General features: G+C 39.8%; 1 protein-coding gene across 7 annotated transcripts in view; it reads left to right on the forward strand.

Annotated features, from left to right (window-relative positions):
- The first annotated feature begins 2,873 nt into the window (after positions 1-2,873).
- The window catches only part of CENPE (centromere protein E), an 83,721-nt gene continuing 66,082 nt past the window's right edge, over positions 2,874-20,512 (forward strand). For 4 of the 7 annotated variants that reach the window (XM_059887718.1, XM_024993520.2, XM_059887722.1 and 1 more), the window contains exons 1-9: positions 2,875-3,062; positions 4,474-4,565; positions 7,190-7,279; positions 7,395-7,513; positions 8,640-8,759; positions 9,206-9,287; positions 9,437-9,504; positions 9,582-9,647; positions 19,048-19,099. In XM_059887718.1, coding sequence (XP_059743701.1) covers positions 3,007-3,062; positions 4,474-4,565; positions 7,190-7,279; positions 7,395-7,513; positions 8,640-8,759; positions 9,206-9,287; positions 9,437-9,504; positions 9,582-9,647; positions 19,048-19,099 — 745 coding nt within the window. In that variant the 5' untranslated portion in view covers positions 2,875-3,006. Of the gene's footprint in view, positions 3,063-4,473; positions 4,566-7,189; positions 7,280-7,394; positions 7,514-8,639; positions 8,760-9,205; positions 9,288-9,436; positions 9,505-9,581; positions 9,648-19,047; positions 19,100-20,512 lie in introns of all 7 variants that reach the window. The other 3 variants (XM_010805939.4, XM_010805938.4, XM_059887720.1) reach the window with 2 other exon arrangements.

Below are 20,512 nucleotides of genomic sequence, written 5' to 3' on the forward strand. Positions count from 1 at the left end.
GTCAGGCAGAGGAGGAGGATTCTCTGAGGCAGGCCATTAAGTATATATGTATAACAAAGGCAGCGAAAAGCAAGCCAAAGAAACAGTTCCATATGTAAAAGTATTAATAGATAGTCAGTGGAAATTCACTGTATGAAGCAGGGAGCTCAAACTCAGTCCTCTGAGACAACCTAGAGGATGGAATGGGGTAGGGTAGGGGTGAGAGGGGGTTCAAGAGGGCCGGGACATATGTACATCTATGGCTGATTCATGTTGGTATATGGCAGAAACCAACAATATTGTAAAACAATTAGTGTCCAATTTAAAAAATTAGTTTCAGCATGGGGTCAGAATTGGCTTTTCCCTGCAACAGTACTATTTAAATTTTTCCATCACATGCATGTATTGATCTTTCATGTAACAAAAGAATTACATGAACATTGGGATACACGTGTCTCTTTCAATTCTGGTTTCCTCGATGTATGGCAAATCCAATACTATATTGTAAAGTAAAATAATAATAATAATAAATAAAAGAATTACATGACAAAAGAGTTAATCAATAAAAATTTTGATTACCCTTAAGAGAAGTGGTATGCATCCCAATTTTAAGCCCCTCTCTTCAGAAACTCCTTAATTTCAGACAAGTTCTTTAATCTTTTAAAAACAAAAGAGTTGCATATGCCAAGTTCCATATCAACAGAGGTTTAAGTTAATTACCGTTTTAGCTCAGCCAGAAATGGAATTATAAGCTAGTCAATCAGGAATTGCCTAAATGGCACTAGTTAAGCAATCTGACTGATAGGCCCCAGTCAATCCCTAAAGAAAAGTAACTTTTCAATTACTAGCCCAGTTTTTTGACCTGTACAAGTTCCTTGCCCCATTCTGCCTATGAAAGTCTTCCATTTTATACTGGTCCTTGGAGCTCCTTTCTATCTAGTAGACTGGATACTACCTGATTCAAATCAATTTTACTCAAATAAAGCCTAACAATTTTTAATATGCCTCTGTTTATCTTTAACAAATCCCTTTGCCCTCCCTAACCACTTAAATTAAAACATAGCTTCTTTATCTCTGTATTATCTTATCAGATAACACCCAGCATCTTCACAGTTTAGCTGTGAGAAAAGTAGTGTATACCAGCTCACATTTGGTTAACAAAACAATATTGATTAGCCTATAAAAGAGTAGACTATTCTATTTACAGCTTTTTAATCTACAAATTTCTTAAATTTGGGAGAAAACAATCAATATTCACTAAGATATTAGTAATTATGAAATATTATACAGTAAGTGAAGTCGCTCAGTTGTGTCCGACTCTTTGCGACTCCATGGACTGTAGCCTACCAGGCTCCTCTGTCCATGGGATTCTCCAGGCAATTGTCCTGGAGTGAATTGCCATTTCCTACTCCACGGGATCTTCCCAACCCAGGGCTCGAACCCTCGTCTCCCGCATTGAAGACAGACGCTTTACCGTCTGAGCCACCAGGGAAGCCTAGATTTATTTTCTTAGTCCTCCCCTCCAAAGGAAATAAGTGTACCTTTCTAGAAATTATGTCAAAATTATTGAGTAATTGAATAGGCAATTTTTTAATTGAATGTTTACTAAACTCCAAGTATCTTTCCAGGTGCAGGGTATAAGGAGTAAATAAAAACAAAGTTGCTAACCTCACAGAGTTGACACTTTGGTGGGAGGAAACATAATATAGACATAAATGAATACATACTAATTATACCTGAAAGTTATGAGAGATATTTTAAAAGAAACAGAATAGACGAGAAAGTTGTTATACAGAGTTCTGAAAAAGCAAACGCTATTTCTGAAAAACAATTATCTAGACTTCTATTCGGAGAAGGCAATGGCACCCCACTCCAATACTCCTGCCTGGAAAATCCCATGGATGGAAGAGCCTGGAAGGCTGCAGTCCATGGGGTCGCTAAGAGTCGGACACGACTGAGCGACTTCACTTTCACTTTTCACTTTCATGCATTGGAGAAGGAAATGTCAACCCATTCCAGTGTTCTTGCCTGGAGAATCCCAGGGACGGGTCATCCTGGTGGGCTGCCGTCTATGGGGTCGCACAGAGTCGGACACGACTTAAGTGACTCAGCAGCAGCAGCAACAGACTTCTATTTCTGTTTCCCTGATGCTAGGAAAGATTGAAAACAAGAGAAGAAGGGGATGACAGAAGACGAGATGGTTGGATGGCATCACTGACTCAATGGACGATAGTTTGAGAAAGCTCCGGGAAATAGTGAAGAACAGGGAAGCCTGGTGTGTTGCAGTCCATGGGGTCGCAGAGTCCGACACGACTGAACGACTAAACAACAAATTTCTGCTAATAAAAGTTTCATCTAACTACCAGTCTTCAGTAACTCTTTTCCCAAGTCAGCCTTTTAGGAACTCACAGCGAATGGGAAAAAGGGAGTGTAAGCAAGCGGAAAATGAACAACCTAAAACCCAAGACTTTTCAAACCAGTACCAGAGTCTTGTTTCTGGGTTGGGCAGTAACTTTCAACTCTTGTCATCTGAGGTACTTCGTTTGTTTCATTTTTTTTTTTAACCTTTTTTTTTTTTTTAACAACTGTTAATGTAGTTCTTTAACGTTCCTAATTCCCTTTTATTAATAAAGAAGAAAATTTTTCGGCTTTGTTTTTTCCAGATTTCACTTTAAGGATGGGGCGAAAGAAGGCGTTTCTATAAGGCTGCAAGCAGTTCAACTGCAGTTAGCAAATACTAATTATTTCCGCTATTACGCGGTGAATCGCTCACCAGGCGCTTCCTGGACCCGGTCTTTGCAGCCCGAAACCCCTTATCCAAGTCCAACCCATTATCCTTGGACTTACCGCCGGCCTGGCGTCCCCCGCGCCGCGACACAGATGGAACGGGCCGTGACGTCACGAGACCGCGACTCAATCAGACGCGGCGTTTGGGAAATTTTAAATTTAAAGGCGGGGTGGCCCGTTCGCTCTGAAGCGCCGGCCGTGGAGGTTTCTGACGTATTCCCTGGGATCCAACCAGCCAGGATGGCGGAGGAAGGAGCCGTAGCCGTCTGCGTGCGGGTTCGGCCGCTCAATCACAGGTAGGTAGGCCAGACCGAGCCCAGGTCCCCACTGCGGACTCCGGCGCCGGCATGAACCGGAGGAATGAGTCCTCGCTCCTCTTTCTTGCTCAGCTGCCTAGAAACTTGGCCACTTACCCGCTTTGTGCCTCGGTTTCCTAATGGGACGGGGCAGGATCGAGGAGCTAGAGGATCCTTTTCAGCTGTGGAATTCTCTTATATCTGTAACCCAGGCTCACCGACGTCAAAGACCTTACTCCCTGCGCTGCGGTCCCCACCGGGAAAGTCGAAATCGGAAAGATCCTACTGCACTCATCACAGTGCAGTTAAATTTCACGTTTAACTGACTCTCGCTTCCCCTTTACTGTATACTCCTTAAGAGCGAAAGCGAATCAGTTTTGTTGCATTGTATTCCGTACTTCAGTCAATAAGTGAATTCCGCATTCAGAATGTTGAATGTACGATATTCATCAATATTGATTTATTTTTTAGTATAGTGTACTGTATTAAAACAGACACTACCATCGTTGCCCAGTGGATCTCACAACAGAAAATAGGTAAAAGATATAGAATAATAGGTGGCGATACTGGAGTAATAAATGCTTTAGAGAAAAAGCAGGAAGGGGAAGCAAGGCAAGTCTGTTTGCTATGCCAGTCTTGGGTCCTCGCCCCAGAATGCTAACAGAGTTTTGTCTGTGAGAAACATTTGTTAAATCTTACTGGGCGCTTAATAAATGAGAATATCAAGATGAGGAATTTCCTATTTTTAATAAGTTTATTGATGCATTAGAAGACAGCTACATAAAGAAACCATTATAATATATCTTGACAGATGTTATGATAGACAGTTAAAGAATGTTTGCTAGCGAAGCCATTAGTCCTTTAGTGAGATGACTGTAGGAGAGGAACAGGGCAGTGTCAGGGAACACCTGAATCATGAATGAAAGAACAGTTAAGGTACTTAGTGGAAACCTCAGTCAGGGTATTCCAGGCAGAGAAAGGTTGAATCTGATTTTGGGAGTGAACTTCAGGTAGTTGATTCCTCTGGGAGTCAAGGTGTGTACAGAATTTAGAAGAAGATGAGATTTAAGAGAAAAATTATAGTGATAGAGGTATCATGTACCAAATTAAAGATTTCAGATGGTTTTTAAATGTTTTAAGAGAGAGAGACATATCAACTGCCACTACTCCATAGGAAGGTGGAAGTGAAGAGTTTCACAAAGAAACTCCCATGAAAGTGCAGGAGGTCACTGAAGCCCCATTTAAAAGTGTTGCCCCTCAAAGGTAGATTTTCCACATTTATCTTATTTATGGTATTAGTCATTACAATCTTTTAAAATATTTATCAGAAGATGAAGTCTTTCTACTGTCTCTCATATAACACAGCTTCTATGACCAGTTATTCTAAAATTCAGTGTTTTTATTCTTTTAGAGAAGAAGCGCCTGAAAAAGATACTCAAGTTTACTGGAAAACTGACAATAATACAGTTTATCAAGTTGATGGGAGTAAATCCTTCAATTTTGGTGAGTTCATAATAGCATCAAAAGTTAACCTGGTATCCTTTTTCTTTTATGAGTACAAAAGCCTTATGAATAACACTGGATTTGTCACTAAAGATCAAACCAAGCGTTCAATAAACTGCTTCAATGGAAATTTTGAAAAATCGTTCATCCATCATTTATAAGCTAATAAACTGATGCTTAAATACAGTAGTAGTAAAAAAGAAAAGAATTTAAAAATTAAACACATATACTATTACTGTAGTCACTATAACTTATGGCTGAAACTAACATTCTTCTTCTTACTCATGAGAGTACTTGTGGCCTGAAATTCTGTAAACCCAAAATATGTTGCTTAGTGTCAAGTCATCTTTAAGATCTTCCAATTTGTTTTTGTTGTTTTGGTTTTTTTGTTTGTTTTTCAACTATTTTCAAAACTCTTTAAAGAATAAATAGTGAAGATATTGCTTCTTTGTCTGCTGGAATGCAGCAGGAACCTACCTCTGGTCTTGTGGAGCTTATATAATGGAAAAAAAGGCTTTAAACAAGTAATTTCACCCGCTGACATAAGCTTTTGCAGAGATCTAAACTTGGTGTCTGGAATGGTACCATTTACACCAGGACCTGCAGGATGAGTGAGAGCTAGCTAGAACAGAGGGACTTCAGGCTCTGATGATTAACTAGACTGATTTGTACATTGATTTAGCATGTATATAGTGCTGACAACTATATACCAGTGCCACAGTGCCAGGCACTGTTCTGAGCACTTCCTATATATTCACTCATTTAATCCTCCTAACAAGCCTGTGTATTTGGTGCCTTCCTGTTTTAATGAAGAACTGAAGCACAGTGGCCTGGAGTCACATAGCCAGCAAATAAGAGAGAAAGGCTCCAGATCTGTATTCTAGCCATACCACCATGCTGCCACTTAGGCTCCATAGAGGGACAGTGACGTCCTCTGAACAACCTCAGAAGTAATCATGGTTAAGTTGTCAAATTAGTGTGAAACTAGAAAGCCACACCCCACTCCAGTACTCTTGCCTAGAAAATCCCATGGATGGAGGAGCCTGGTGGGCTGCAGTCCATGGGGTCGCTAAGAGTCGGACACGACTAAGCGACTTCACTTTCACTTTTCACATGCATGCATTGGAGAAGGAAATGTCAACCCATTCCAGTGTTCTTGCCTGGAGAATCCCAGGGACGGGGGAGCCTGGGAGTTCCCATAGAGGGAGCCAGGCTGCCCTCTATGGGGTCGCACAGAGTCGGACACGACTGAAGCGACTTAGCAGCAGCAGCAGCAAAAAGCCACAAAGATATGTGGAAGAGAAAATGAATTCTGGTAAAGGAATGTTTGATGGTATTAACATAATTTTTTTTTCAAACTTTTTATTTTGTGTTGGGTATAGCCAATTAACAACGTTGTGGTAGTTTCAGGTGAACAGTGAAAGAACTTAGCCATACATATACATGTATCCATTCTCCCCCAAATCCCCATCCCATCTAGTCTGGCACATAACATTGAGCAGAGTTCCTTGTGCTGTACAATAGGTCCTTGTTGGTTATCCATTTTAAATGTAACAGTGTGTACATAACCTTCCCAAAGTCCCTAACTCTCCCTCCCCTCTGGCAACGATAAGTTCGTTTTCTAAGTCTGTGAGTCTCTGCTAGAGATTAAAAAGCCTAAGTACCACAGATTCTCAGTAGCCATATATGCCCATAAAGAATTTGGACTTATCCACCTATCTGAACCACATAACATTAAGGTTTGAATCATCTGCCATTTCTCCTTGCTCTGAGATAATGACCCTTAAGCAGCCTTCAGATGGCACTTAGGTTTTCCACAGTGTTCTGCTAATAGGGCAGATTTGTGGTCACTGTGCAAGGAGTATAATCACTGAACTATTGATTGCAGGTAAATCCCTCCTGATTTACAAATCCATTTCTTGTGAGCTTTTTAAAGTGAGGCCACCACTAAAAGAGTGGTCTATTTTTAATGTGCTAACAAAAGCAGAGAACCACATCCTGGACCTGTGAATTCATCAGTGTAAATACCACCCTAAACACCAGCCTTCAGCAGCCAGCTCATTGATCATTCCCCATAACACTTTAGCTTTGGTCAGTTCTTTTCTTCCAGATAATCTGCATTTCTTGGTTTAGTTTGAGCTAGACTTTCTTGCTAGGTATGTTAGAAACATTAGAATTTCTCAAAGAATAGTAACAGTCTGCATTTCCTAAGTGTTAACATATGTTCACAATAATTCTATGGAGAAGATATTAGATGTCCATTTTACGGATTAGGGAACTGAGGCATGGAGCCATCAACCACTTGCCCAAAATCACACAGCCTATAAGTGGCAGAATCAGAATTTGCAGTCTTGATTCCAGACCCCCTTATTCAGATTCAGCCACCATGCCCTACTGCCTCTTGAAAGCACATAGGATAATAGACTTGTATTTTTTCTGTGTAAGGACCAACACATTTTACCTAGAGAGTATTTTCATTGGACCAATGAGTTGAAGAAAATATTGTACCTTAAATATTCTATCATACCATATCCTGACAATTTTATTTCTTTGGGCAACTACTAATTCAGAATGAAAATACAATCAATTTGTTTGGTTTAACTTAAATATGATTTGTTTTTTAGATCGTGTCTTTCATAGTAATGAAACTACTAAAAATGTGTATGAAGAAATTGCGGTACCAATCATCGATTCTGCCATTCAAGGCTACAATGGTGAGTATTCACTGCAGAAACACTGCAGTCTGTGGTGTCCGTTCAGCAGGCGTCAATCATTTTCTACACTGTAGATTCACTGTAATCTCTGCATGTGTTTGTTTTGTTTTTGCAGGTACTATATTTGCCTATGGGCAGACTGCTTCAGGAAAAACGTATACTATGATGGGTTCACAAGAGTATTTGGGAGTAATACCTAGGGCAATTCACGACATTTTCCAGAAAATTAAGAAGGTAAAGAACTTAGCTAAGTTTCTAGTACATGCAGGTAAAAATAGTGATAATAGGATAGCAATCTTACTGTTCTCTTGTAATGATGAAAGGAAGTAGATTTATACTTATCTCTTAATTATCCAGGGGGAAAGAAGGAAGCCATAGCATTGATTCTTTTTTTTTCCCCCATAAACTTACTTAAGAAACTTAAATATTTTTTATTCTTTCCCTTAAATCATGAAGCAGTACTCCCACCAAACAGTGGGCATTAAGGAACAGGAAAACTTTATCACAGTTGGGTCCTTATTGCCTTTGTTTAGCTACCAGTGATTATTAAGGAGCAGTAAAAAGTAGACTGGGTAAAAGACAAGGAGACCAGAAGGCCAGAATAGGCAACCTAATTAGTTAAGAGTTGATTTTAAATTACTTTTTCATCATTATTTTAATGATTTTCAATTTTTTGAATATATACAGGTTGAGTTTTATTTTGAGGTTAGAGAGTTGAATGGGGTACTTTCCTGTTACAATTCTATGATAGTATTGGTTATTTCTGAAACTGTGTATTTTGTTGTTGTTAATAATTATTGTCGGTATAGAAACATAGGGAGGAATTTTTTTTGGTTTTTTTTTGTTTTATAATGATAATTTCTTGAAAGACAAATACCACATGACTTCACCTCTATGTAGAATCTAAAAAAAAAAAAAAAAAATGAACAAACAGAAACAGACTCATAGATAACAAACAGGTGATTGTCAGAGGGCATGGAAGTTGGAGGAGTAAGAAATAAGGTGAGGAAGATTAAGGGGCACAAACTTTCCATTAGAAAATCAATGAGTCACAGAGATGAAATGTGCAGCGTGGGGAATATAGTCAGTAATATTGTAACATCTTTGTATGGTGACACATGGCAATTAGACTTCTGTGATCACTTGGAAATGTATGGAAATAGTGACCCACCATGTTATGTACCAGGAACTAACATAGTGGAATGGGTCAACCACACATCAACTAAAAAATAAGTTAAAATTCTATAAATGTGTTTTCTCAAAGGATATTTTAATATTTAATATTAGCACGTGAGCATTTGTTATTAGGTTTTCATAACTAGATGATCTCTGAAGTCGTCACATTATCTTTTTCTTCTAGTTTCCTGATAGGGAATTTCTCTTACGTGTGTCTTACATGGAAATATACAATGAAACCATTACAGACTTACTTTGTGACACTCAAAAAATGAAGCCTTTAATAATTCGGGAAGACTTCAATGTGAGTAACAGAGTTAACAGGGTGGCTCAAAAATTAGATACACTGATTGGGATTGTTTTTTCTTGAACATTTGCCTTTAATTTCTGTATACTTTAAAGTATCTCCTATTACTGTGGTTTGTTTTTTATTTTCTTTCTTAGACACTTACAGAGATTATCTCTTAAGTAATAAGTATAGTTTTTAAATATTGACAGTTAAAGTATTTTGGTGTAAGTGCTTAAAAAGAGTGAGATGGAACTATCAGATTAGAATTTGGTATACTTTGGCATAGGAAATACATTGTAAATATCAGAAGTATACTTATTATTTTCATACAGAATAAAAATCCCCATTTTCCACATGACATCCACAAATGAACTCTGTGATAGTTTGTACTTTCTTTTTGAAATGCGAACTTTTAAGTGACTTATATTTCCTTACTTTTACCGTAATTAAACTTGTTTCAGAGGAATGTGTATGTGGCTGACCTCACAGAAGAAGTTGTTTATACATCAGAAATGGCTTTGAAGTGGATCACTAAGGGAGAAAGTAAGACTTCGTACTATATTTCTTAAAACACTTGTAGAAACTATTTAATTGAATGTATTTAGACTTTAAATCACACTTTTCATCTAAAATACAAGTTGTGTTTTTCTTTGGATTTTAATACACACAGCTGAAATGTGACTCTCTTACAGAGAACAGGCATTATGGAATTACAAAAATGAATCAGCGAAGTAGTCGTTCTCATACCATTTTTAGGATGGTAGGTAATTCTCTCTATATTTTGTCTTTCCAATTAAGAATACACTAATTTTTCTATAAGTTGCCTTTTCTTTCTAGATTTTGGAAAGCAGAGAGAAAGGTGAACCTTCTAATTTTGAAGGATCTGTCAAAGTGTCCCATTTGGTGAGTATTGAGGAACCGTGATAATGTACTATACGAGTCAAAGCAAAATTTAATTTAGCTGCTGAAGGTTTGGTTTCATAAGAACTATTGACCATTTGGCAAAAGCATCTATAAATTGGTAGTTTAGTCTCACCAGTAACATGAAATTTCTAGCAGAAATGTAGGAAGAGGTCAGAGGATCTTACTTCCCGTGATCTTACGCTGCCACTCCCTAAGCTTTAGGTGTAAGAACTGTAGGAGTGGGGCCTTCCCTAACCAGTAATGGAGAAAGGGCTAATTCTATGCACACTTAAGAGTTAATGTAATCTTGGGATTCGATGGGGTTTTGTGTGTCTGTGATTTTGGGGTTTTGTTTTTTGGCCTCCACCAGTGCAACTGAGACTTGTGAGATAAATGAAAACCTGGGTGAAATAGTTTAAAAAAATCACATTACTCTAGTTTATATTCAGTACCTGTCTGTTGGTAGGTGAATATAAGCATTATGCAAACATTCCTTCTTGCTGAACTGCATCATTTTTCTTTTTTTTTTTTTTGTGCTTCCTTTCTATTCCTTACCGTTATTGTTTTGTTCTCTGTCTTCAAGGCCTGAATTCTTTAGTTTGATGTGGGATATGATTTAAGATTACTGCATTTGATTTGAAAATTTCAAGGGAAAAAGTAATAAATCTATAATATGTTTACTTTCAGATTTTGAAAACTCAGTTAAATATCTAATTCCGGTTCACCTTAGTTATTTTACCGTATAAGTATAGCATTTATTTTAATAGACTGGTCTTTTAACAACAACAAACCTAACTTCTGTTTTGTTGTCCAAAGCTGGCCTGTATACATCACTACAATTTTAACTTTTAATGTAATTTAGCTTTACTAGTCTTGACATACTCAGTGATCCATTTGGTGTCTTTTCTCATATTTTTTGATGATCTATCATCTAGGGACCATAGGGACTATTTAACCCAACACTCCAGATTTGCCGCTTACTCTTAAGTATCTTATTGGAAAGAGGACTTCCCCAAAGAGTCATTTTCTGGCTCTTTAAAGATGGTTTTTGGTTTTTGTTTTGTTTTTTTCCTGAGTGTCTTCTCACCTTCCTGGAATAATAAAATCCAAGTGCTCTCAGCCCAGGTCCTTTATTATCAGGGTTTCCTTCCTCCTACCCTCCTAATCAAAGCACAAGAGTGTTCTGTAGCCTTTCTTCACTTGTTTGCCCTCAGGCATTGTTACCATTTCTGTGTTGGTGATGGTCAAATATTTATTGTTTCTGAAGTCTCTGAGTTCTAAGTCATGTCTCTCCATAAAGACTGTCCCACTGTTAATTATCTCAAGCTTCAGTGGGTCTAAAGCCAAATTAATTTATTCCTATCATAGTGAATATTCCTTGTACCAGTAGTACTTATATCTTAATTTCATGCTGCTTTCCTTACCACTGTCCCCCTTTGTTATGCCCCTACCTAGGTCATTTGTGAAGTGAAGTCGCTCAGTTGTAACCGACTCTTTGTAACCCCATGAACTGTAGCCTACTGGGCTCCTCTATCCATGGGATTTTCCAGGCAAGAGTACTGGAGTTGGGTACCATTGCCTTCTCCAGAGGATCTTCCTGACCCAGGGCTTGAACCCAGATCTCCCGCAGTGTAGGCAGACGCTTTACCGTCTGAGCCCCAAGGTCATTTGTAGTAGATGCTATATAACAGCGAGTAGATTTCCTTGCGTATTTTAGTGAAAATAGTACATATCTGAGACAGAACTGTAAAACAAGAGTACATAATTATCTGCCCATTCCGCAAAGAAAGAAGTAACTTAAAACTCCACTTTTTTAAAATACATTAAGACTATTTCCTGGACTCTGAAATTTAAAAAAAGAAGACATCCCTCCACTACTTGCTGTCTTCACTACCACCTCCCTGAATGGTCTAGTGGTTTTCCCTACTTTCTTCAATTTAAGTCTGAATTTAGCAATAAGGAGTTCATGGTCTGAGCCACATTCAGCTCCTGGTCTTGTTTTTGCTGACTGTATAGAGCTTCTCCATCTTTGGCTGCAAAGAATATAATCAATCTGATTTCGGTGTTGACCATCTGGTGATGTCCATGTATAGAGTCTTCTCTTGTGTTGTTGGAAGAGGGTGTTTGTTATGACCAGTGCATTTTCTTGGCAAAACTCTATTAGTCTTTGCCCTGCTTCATTCTGTATTCCAAGGCCAAATTTGCCTGTCACTCCAGGTGTTTCTTGACTTCCTACTTTTGTATTCCAGTCCCCTATAATGAAAAGGACATCTTTTTTGGGTGTTAGTTCTAAAAGGTCTTGTAGGTCTTCATAGAACCATTCAACTTCAGCTTTTTCAACGTTACTGGTTGGGGCATAGACTTGGATTACTGTGATATTGAATGGTTTGCCTTGGAAACGAACAGAGATCATTCTGTCATTTTTGAGATTGCATCCAAGTACCGCATTTCGGACTCTTTTGTTGACCACGATGGCTACTCCATTTCTTCCAAGGGATTCCTGCCCACAGTAGTAGATATAATAGTCATCTGAGTTAAATTCACCCATTCCAGTCCATTTTAGTTTGCTGATTCCTAGAAGGTCGACATTCACTCTTGCCATCACTTGTTTGACCACTTCCATTTGCCTTGATTCATGGGCCTGACATTCCAGGTTCCTATGCAATATTGCTCTTTACAGCATCAGACCTTGCTTCTATCACCAGTCACATGCACAGCTGGATATTGTTTTTACTTTGGCTCCATCCCTTCATTCTTTCTGAAGTGAGAAATAGATTTAAGGGCCTAGATCTGATAGGTAGAGTGCCTGATGAACTATGGAATAAGGTTCGTGACATTGTACACAAAACAGGGATCAAGATCATCCCCATGGAAAAGAAATGCAAAAAAGCAAAATGGCTGTCTGGGGAGGCCTTACAAATAGCTGTGAAAAGAAGAGAAGCAAACAACAAAGGAGAAAAGGAAAGACATAGGCATCTGAATGCAGATTTCCAAAGAATAGCAAGAAGAGATAAGAAAGCCTTCCTCAGCGATCAATGCAAAGAAATAGAGGAAAACAACAGAATGGGAAAGACTAGAGATCTCTTCAAGAAAATTAGAGATATCAAGGGAACATTTCATGCAAAGATGGGCTCAATAAAGGACAGAAATGGTATGGACCTAACAGAAGCAGAAGATATCAAGAAGAGATGGCAAGAATACACAGAAGAACTGTACAAAAAAGATCTTCACGATCCAGATAATCACGATGGTGTGATCACTGACCTAGAGCCAGACATCCTGGAATGTGAAGTCAAGTGGGCCTTAGAAAGCATCACTACGAACAAAGCTAGTGGAGGTGATGACATTCCAGTTGAGCTATTCTAAATCCTGAAAGATGATGCTGTGAAAGTGCTGCACTCCATATGCCAGCAAATTTGGAAAACTCAGCAGTGGCCACAGGACTGGAAAAGGTCAGTTTTCATTCCAATCCCAAAGAAAGGCAATGCCAAAGAATGCTCAAACTACCGCACAATTGCACTCATTTCGCACGCTAGTAAAGTAATGCTCAAAATTCTCCAAGCCAGGCTTCAGCAATACGTGAACCGTGAACTTCCAGTTGTTTAAGCTGGTTTTAGAAAAGGCAGAGGAACCAGAGATCAAATTGCCAACATCCGCTGGATCATGGAAAAAGCAAGAGAGTTCCAGAAAAACATCTATTTCTGCTTTATTGACTATGCCAAAGCCTTTGACTGTGTGGATCACAATAAACTGTGGAAAATTCTGAAAGAGATGGGATTACCAGACCACCTGACCTGCCCCTTGAGAAACCTATATGCAGGTCAGGAAGCAACAGTTAGAACTGGACATGGAACAACAGACTGGTTCCAAATAGGAAAAGGAGTACGTCAAAGCTGTATGTTGTCACCCTGCTTATTTAACTTATATGCAGAGTACATCATGAGAAATCCTGGACTGGAAGAAACACAAGCTAGAATCAAGATTGCTGGAAGAAATATTAATAACCTCAGATATGCAGGTGACACCGCCTTTATGGCAGAAAGTGAAGAAGAACTAAAAACCCTCTTGATGAAAGTGAAAGAGGAGAGTGAAAAAGTTGGCTTAAAGCTCAATATTCAGAAAACGATCATGGCATCCGGTCCCATCACTTCATGGGAAATAGATGGGGAAACAGTGTCAGACTTTATTTTTTGGGGCTCCAAAATCACTGCAGATGGTGACTGCAGCCATGAAATTAAAAGACGCTTACGCCTTGAAAGGAAAGTTATGACCAACCTAGATAGCATATTGTAAAGCACAGACATTATTTTGCCAACAAAGGTTCGTCTAGTCAAGGCTATGGTTTTTCCTGTGGTCATGTATGGATGTGAGAGTTGGACTGTGAAGAAGGCTGAGTGCCGAGGAATTGATGCTTTTGAACTGTGGTGTTGGAGAAGACTCTTGAGAGTCCCTTGGACTGCAAGGAGATCCAACCAGTCCATTCTAAAGGAGATCAGCCCTGGGATTTCTTTGGAAGGAATGATGCTCAAGCTGAAACTCCAGTACTTTGGCCACCTCATGCGAAGAGCTGACTCATTGGAAAAGACTCTGATGCTGGGAGGGATTGGGGGCAGGAGGAGAAGGGGACGACAGAGGATGAGATGAATGGATGGCATTACTGACTCGATGGACCTGAGTCTGAGTGAACTCCAGGAGTTGGTGGTGGACAGGAAGGCCTGGCGTGCTGCGATTCATGGGGTCACAAAGAGTCGGACATGACTGAGCGACTGAACTGTACTGAACCACCTCCCTAGCCCAAGCCACCATCATCTCTCACTTGAGTCCTGCACCAGCCTCCTGACTGGGCTCTCACTGCCACTTTTGCCCCTCTCCAGCTCATTTTTCATCTATGGGGGCCACAGGTGATCCTTCAGAAGGTTAAATCAAGGTATGTCACTCTTCTGCTTAAAGTCCCGTCTCGGCTTCCCATTGCATTTGGAAAACCAGAGTCCTTATCCTTGTTTACAGAGCCCTGAGTAATCTGACTCCTATCTCCTTCTCTTACACTGTATTGTCCCATTTCCACTTCACCAACTCTACCATGCTGCCTTTTCTGTTTTATGAACATACCAAGCTCATCCGTTTTATGACTGGACATACTGGCCGTTCTTTTAATTTGGACTGTGTTTCCCTTGGTCTTGCATGGCTGCCTTCCTCTGTCATTTCAGATCTTAGCTTAATGGGGAAGCCTTCCCCTACCGATCAGAGAACCTCCTCTGTCCCTTCTTCCCTCTTCCAGGACTATTTAAATTATCTTTATTACACTTACCATATTCTATTTCTCATTTGTTTGTCTTTTTCTGTCTCTTCATCCTTTTCCTCATCTCATACACTCCATAGACAATATAAGATCTATGAGGACAGGGACCTTGCTTGTTTAGTTCACTGCCGTATCCCTAGGACCTAACATACTACCTGAAGCGTGACAGTCACTTTTTTCAGCAATATCTGTGAAATGAACGAGAGCTTTGTGCTTTTAAAGATGCTGCAGTATAATCAAAAACATGTGACTAGCTCTACACAGTAAGTGTTGTAAGAATAAGTCATACCTATATACACCATTCAGGTATGACCTAAATCAAATCCCTTATGATTATACAGTGGAAGTGAGAAATAGATTTAAGAGCCTAGATCTGATAGATAGAGTGCCTGATGAACTATGGAATGAGGTTCGTGACATTGTACAGGAGACAGGGATCAAGACCATCCCCATGGAAAAGAAATGCAAAAAAGCAAAATGGCTGTCTGGGGAGGCCTTACAAATAGCTGTGAAAAGAAGAGAAGTGAAAAGCAAAGGAGAAAAGGAAAGATATAAGCATCTGAATGCAGAGTTCCAAAGAATAGCAAGAAGAGATAAGAAAGCCTTCTTCAGCAATCATTGCAAAGAAATAGAGGAAATCAACAGAATGGAAAAGACTAGAGATCTCTTCAAGAAAATTAGAGATACCAGGGAACATTCCATGCAAAGATGGGCTCGATAAAGGACAGAAATGGTATGGGCCTAACAGAAGCAGAAGATATCAAGAAGAGATGGCAAGAATACACAGAAGAACTGTACAAAAAAGATCTTCACGATCCAGATAATCACGATGGTGTGATCATTGACCTAGAGCCAGACATCCTGGAATGTGAAGTAAAGTGGGCCTTAGAAAGCATCACTACGAACAAAGCTAGTGGAGGTGATGGAGTCCAGTTGAGCTATTCTAAATCCTGAAAGATGATGCTGTGAAAGTGCTACACTCAATATGCCAGCAAATTTGGAAAACTCAGCAGTGGCCACAGGACTGGAAAAGGTCAGTTTTCATTCCAGTCCCAAAGAAAGGCAATGCCATAGAATGCTCAAACTACCGCACAATTGCACTCATCTCACACACTAGTAAAGTAATGCTCAAAATTCTCCAAGCCAGGCTTCAGCAATATGTGAACCATGAACTTCCTGATGTTCAAGCTGGTTTTAGAAAAGGCAGAGGAACCAGAGATCAAATTGCCAACATGCGCTGGATCATGGAAAAAGCAAGAGAGTTCCAGAAAAACATCTATTTCTGCTTTATTGACTATGCCAAAGCCTTTGACTGTGTGGATCACAATAAACTGTGGAAAATTCTGAAAGAGATAGGATTACCAGACCACCTGACCTGCCTCTTGAGAAACCTATATGCAGGTCAGGAAGCAACAGTTAGAACTGGACATGGAACAACAGACTGGTTCCAAATAGGAAAAGGAGTACGTCAAAGCTGTATGTTGTCACCCTGCTTATTTAACTTATATGCAGAGTACATCATGAGAAATCCTGGACTGGAAGAAACACAAGCTAGAATCAAGATTGCTGGAAGAAATATTAATAACCTCAGATATGCAGGTGACACCGCCTTTATGGCAGAAAGTGAAGAAGAACTAAAAACCCTCTTGATGAAAGTGAAAGAGGAGAGTGAAAAAGTTGGCTTAAAGCTCAATATTCAGAAAACGAAGATCATGGCATCCGGTCCCATCACTTCATGGGAAATAGATGGGGAAACAGTGCCAGACTTTATTTTTGGGGGCTCCAAAATCACTGCAGATGGTGACTGCAGCCATGAAATTAAAAGACGCTTACGCCTTGAAAGGAAAGTTATGACCAACCTAGATAGCATATTGAAAAGCAGAGACATTACTTTGCCAACAAAGATCTGTCTAGTCAAGACTATGGTTTTTCTTGTGGTCATGTATGGATGTGAGAGTTGGACTGTGAAGAAGGCTGAGCGCCGAAGAATTGATGCTTTTGAACTGTGGTGTTGGAGAAGACTCCTGAGAGTCCCTTGGACTGCAAGGAGATCCAACCAGTCCATTCTAAAGGAGATTAGCCCTGGGTGTTCTTTGGAAGGAATGATGCTAAAGCTGAAACTCCAGTACTTTGGCCACCTCATGCAAAGAGTTGACTCATTGGAAAAGTCTCTGATGCTGGGAGGGATTGGGGGTCGGAGGACAAGGGGACGACAGAGGATGAGATGGCTGGATGGCATCACTGACTCGATGGACGTGAGTCTGAGTGGACTCCGGGAGTTGGTGATGGATAGGGAGGCCTGGTGTGCTGCGATTCATAGAGTCGCAAAGAGTCGGACAAAACTGAGCCACTGAACTGAACTGAACTGCCGGGGACCAGCCCCGGCTGATCCAGGGTATTCGAAGCGGGGACGGCGTCGGCGAGGATCAGGAAACAACTGCTTAATTAAACGTTAATTAAGGATATAAAGAGTAATAGAATGAGGATAGCTCAGTGAAGAAATTCAGTGAAGAAAAGAGGCTGAAATAAGGATAGCTCAGTGAGGAAATTCAGTGGAGAAAAGAGGCTGAATAATTCAGCCAGAAGGTAAGAGAAAGAACGACATGGTGAGACCAAGTTTCGGTGAACAAGGCCCGCACTTTATTTTCCAAAGTAGTTTTTATACCTTAAGTTATGCATAGAGGATAATGGGGGAAGGGGTAGAGTCCTGCAGTAAGCCAGGCTTTCTTCCTGCAAACTTATCATATGCAAAAGTTTAGGTGATTTGCATCATCTTCTGGCCCGGAGGCCTTTTTCTCTAAAGGTGATTATTCTCAAGTCAGGCGCCAGCCTCCAAAAAGCATTAGATAAAGTTGCATTCCTACAGAGCAAAGGTGTGGTGGGCTATAACAAGAAAAAGAATTAACTCAAGGGTCCCAGGTTACAAACATTAAAGCTACTATTTACACCAATTATATTAATCAATACACTGCCAGGGACACAGCAGGTAAGGGATATGGAGACTTAGCAGCAAACATTGGCCCAACAAGTGAAAATCCCTTCACCAATACAATTTCTAATCAATCTTTTGACTGCTCAAAGGAATCTGTATTTAGACAGTTTAGAACATCTCATGCCTCTCACAGTTTGGAGGCTCTGAGCAATCACATGTGGCCGGAAAAACCTATTCAGGCAGGCTAGAGGACTTCCAAGGGAGTTTGTAGGTTAAACACTGTCACACCCAGGAATTATTAACTGGAGCTGTAAGCTAACTTTTTTCAGAGAGGTAGTGGGGGACAGCCCCCCGTAAAGTCAGAGGTGTAGGTGAAAGCACAAAGCAGAAAGTAGGCAGACTCTGGTTTTGGGGGTAGATTGCTCGAGAATTTCCAGGGAGACTCCTGAGGCTTGATCCCGCCTTTGCGTATGTCAAGCCTCCTTCCTCGTGACCTTTGCCAGAGGCGGAGTTCCTCATGCTGGCTACCGGCAGTGATAGAATTCCAGTTGAGCTATTCCAGATCCTGAAAAGTGCTGCACTCAATATGCAATATGCACTCAATATGCAATATGCCGGCTCCCGGCACTGAACTGAAAATGACCTCTGGGTACACAGTTTAAAAGAGCAGCTCATTCAGGGAATGGGAGGAGGAAGGATAAAATCAGCAAAGCTACACTGAGCAAGTAACATTTGCCTTGGATCCTGAATAAAGAACTTTAGAGGTAACAGAGAATGGCATAGGGTAGCACTTGGAAGTGTAGAAGTATGTGAGGTATTCAGGGTGTAGTGAGTAGTTCCGCTTGAGTTAGGCGTAGGTAATGAGTAGATATAAGGCTGAAGCAACACAAGTGCCAGATTGCAAAGAATCACATTCACCATGATAAGGTTCTGAACTTTGTGTAGGAAATAGAAAACCTGTTCTGGCGGCATTATGGAGATATGTTGCGTTACAAAGAAGGAACAAACGTTCCGGATTGGTTTGACAAGGCAAGGCCTAAACGGTGAGGTGAGAGATGAGGTCACAGGTGGAGTGTTCAAGTAAACTGCGTGATTAAAATGTTCTTTCAGTGGTTTGGATTTTATCTCCAGTTATACTTTCTAAAGGTTTATTTCCATCTGTCTTACAGAATTTGGTCGATCTTGCAGGCAGTGAACGGGCTGCTCAAACAGGTGCTGAAGGTAAGGAAAACTTAAAGTGCTGCCGTGCATTTTAGAAACTAATAAAGTAAGGATAATAATAATATTGTGATAAAAGTCCTCAGTGTAAAAAGTAGCTTCTGTATCTGACTGATTATCTCATTTGGGATACTGTGTGTGTGTGAGTCGCTGAGTTGTGTCCAGCTTTTTGCAACCCCATGGGCTGTGCGTCCCCATGTGACCCACCAGACTCCTCTGTCCATGGAATTCTCCAGGCAGGAATACTGGAGTGGGTTGCCATTTCCTTCTCCAGGGAGTCTTCCCTGGGCCAGGGATCAAACCCATGTCTCACACTGAAGGCAAATTCTTTACTGACTGAGCCACCAGGGAAGTCCTTGGGCTACTGTACCATCAATTTTTTAAAAAGCCAAAACTATTCAGTTTCTAGAATTGTATAGCTGAAAAGCTTATGAGAGTACCATGAAAACCATCTAAATTTTCATAATTAGTAAGAAAATTCAGAAAGGTCATGGGGTACACAATATTCAGACATTAATAATTCTTAAAGACAACCAGCTACAATATTTAGTGTACAAAAATATGCAATATACAATAATAGGTTAGAAGATGTAATACCTCAGAAGAAACTCAACAAAAATTGCACAGAGCCAAAAAAATAAAACTTCAAAAACAGACCTAAAGGACATAACCAAATATTAATACATAAATAAATGGAAACGCACACTTAGATGGAAAGGTGCAAAATCATAAAGATGTCAAGCCTCCCTCGTGTTAATTTCCTGCAGCTTGACATAAAGTTACCCAGCTGAGCATGGCCCATCTCCACCAAATCAGACCTATGAACAGGAAGTACATACTGTTGTTTCAAGTTGGCTTATTAAATAACAGTATTATAGTAGCAGCTAAATAATGCCCCTGTGAAATAACAGCTATTCAGAGTTATTTGATGCATTATTTTGTGTGTACATAGTAGATTGGAATCCTACATATCCCTCAACAGGGTTCTGAGTAAGTAATTTCTGATACATCCATATAGTGAAATTCTGTTATGAAAAAGAATGAAAAAGACCAGTGTTTACTAATCTGATGCAAGTGAAAAAAAGCAAAGGACAAAATAGTATATGTAGTATGCTACTATTTGTCTGAAAATTAAAGAGAGAAATGAGTGTATATGAACTTGTATTTCTAAAAATCTCCAGAAGAATAAATAATAAACATGGTTTCCTGGTAAGAGGGGATAGGAAACCTGTCCTGGTAGGGGCATAAAACTGGAATAGAGCTTTTTCAGAGTACTTGTTCTTTTTTTAATGTTAGAGTCATGTGTGCATATTTAGTTTTAAAATTAAAGATTTTGGGGTTGTGAGTCCACAAGTTTGGTTTTAAGTCTGTAGTTGTCTGTATTTGAAGTTTTAAAAAACTAGATTCAAATGGAGT

Source organism: Bos taurus, chromosome 6, assembly GCF_002263795.3.
Source record: "Bos taurus isolate L1 Dominette 01449 registration number 42190680 breed Hereford chromosome 6, ARS-UCD2.0, whole genome shotgun sequence".
Lineage (NCBI taxonomy): Eukaryota > Metazoa > Chordata > Mammalia > Artiodactyla > Bovidae > Bos > Bos taurus.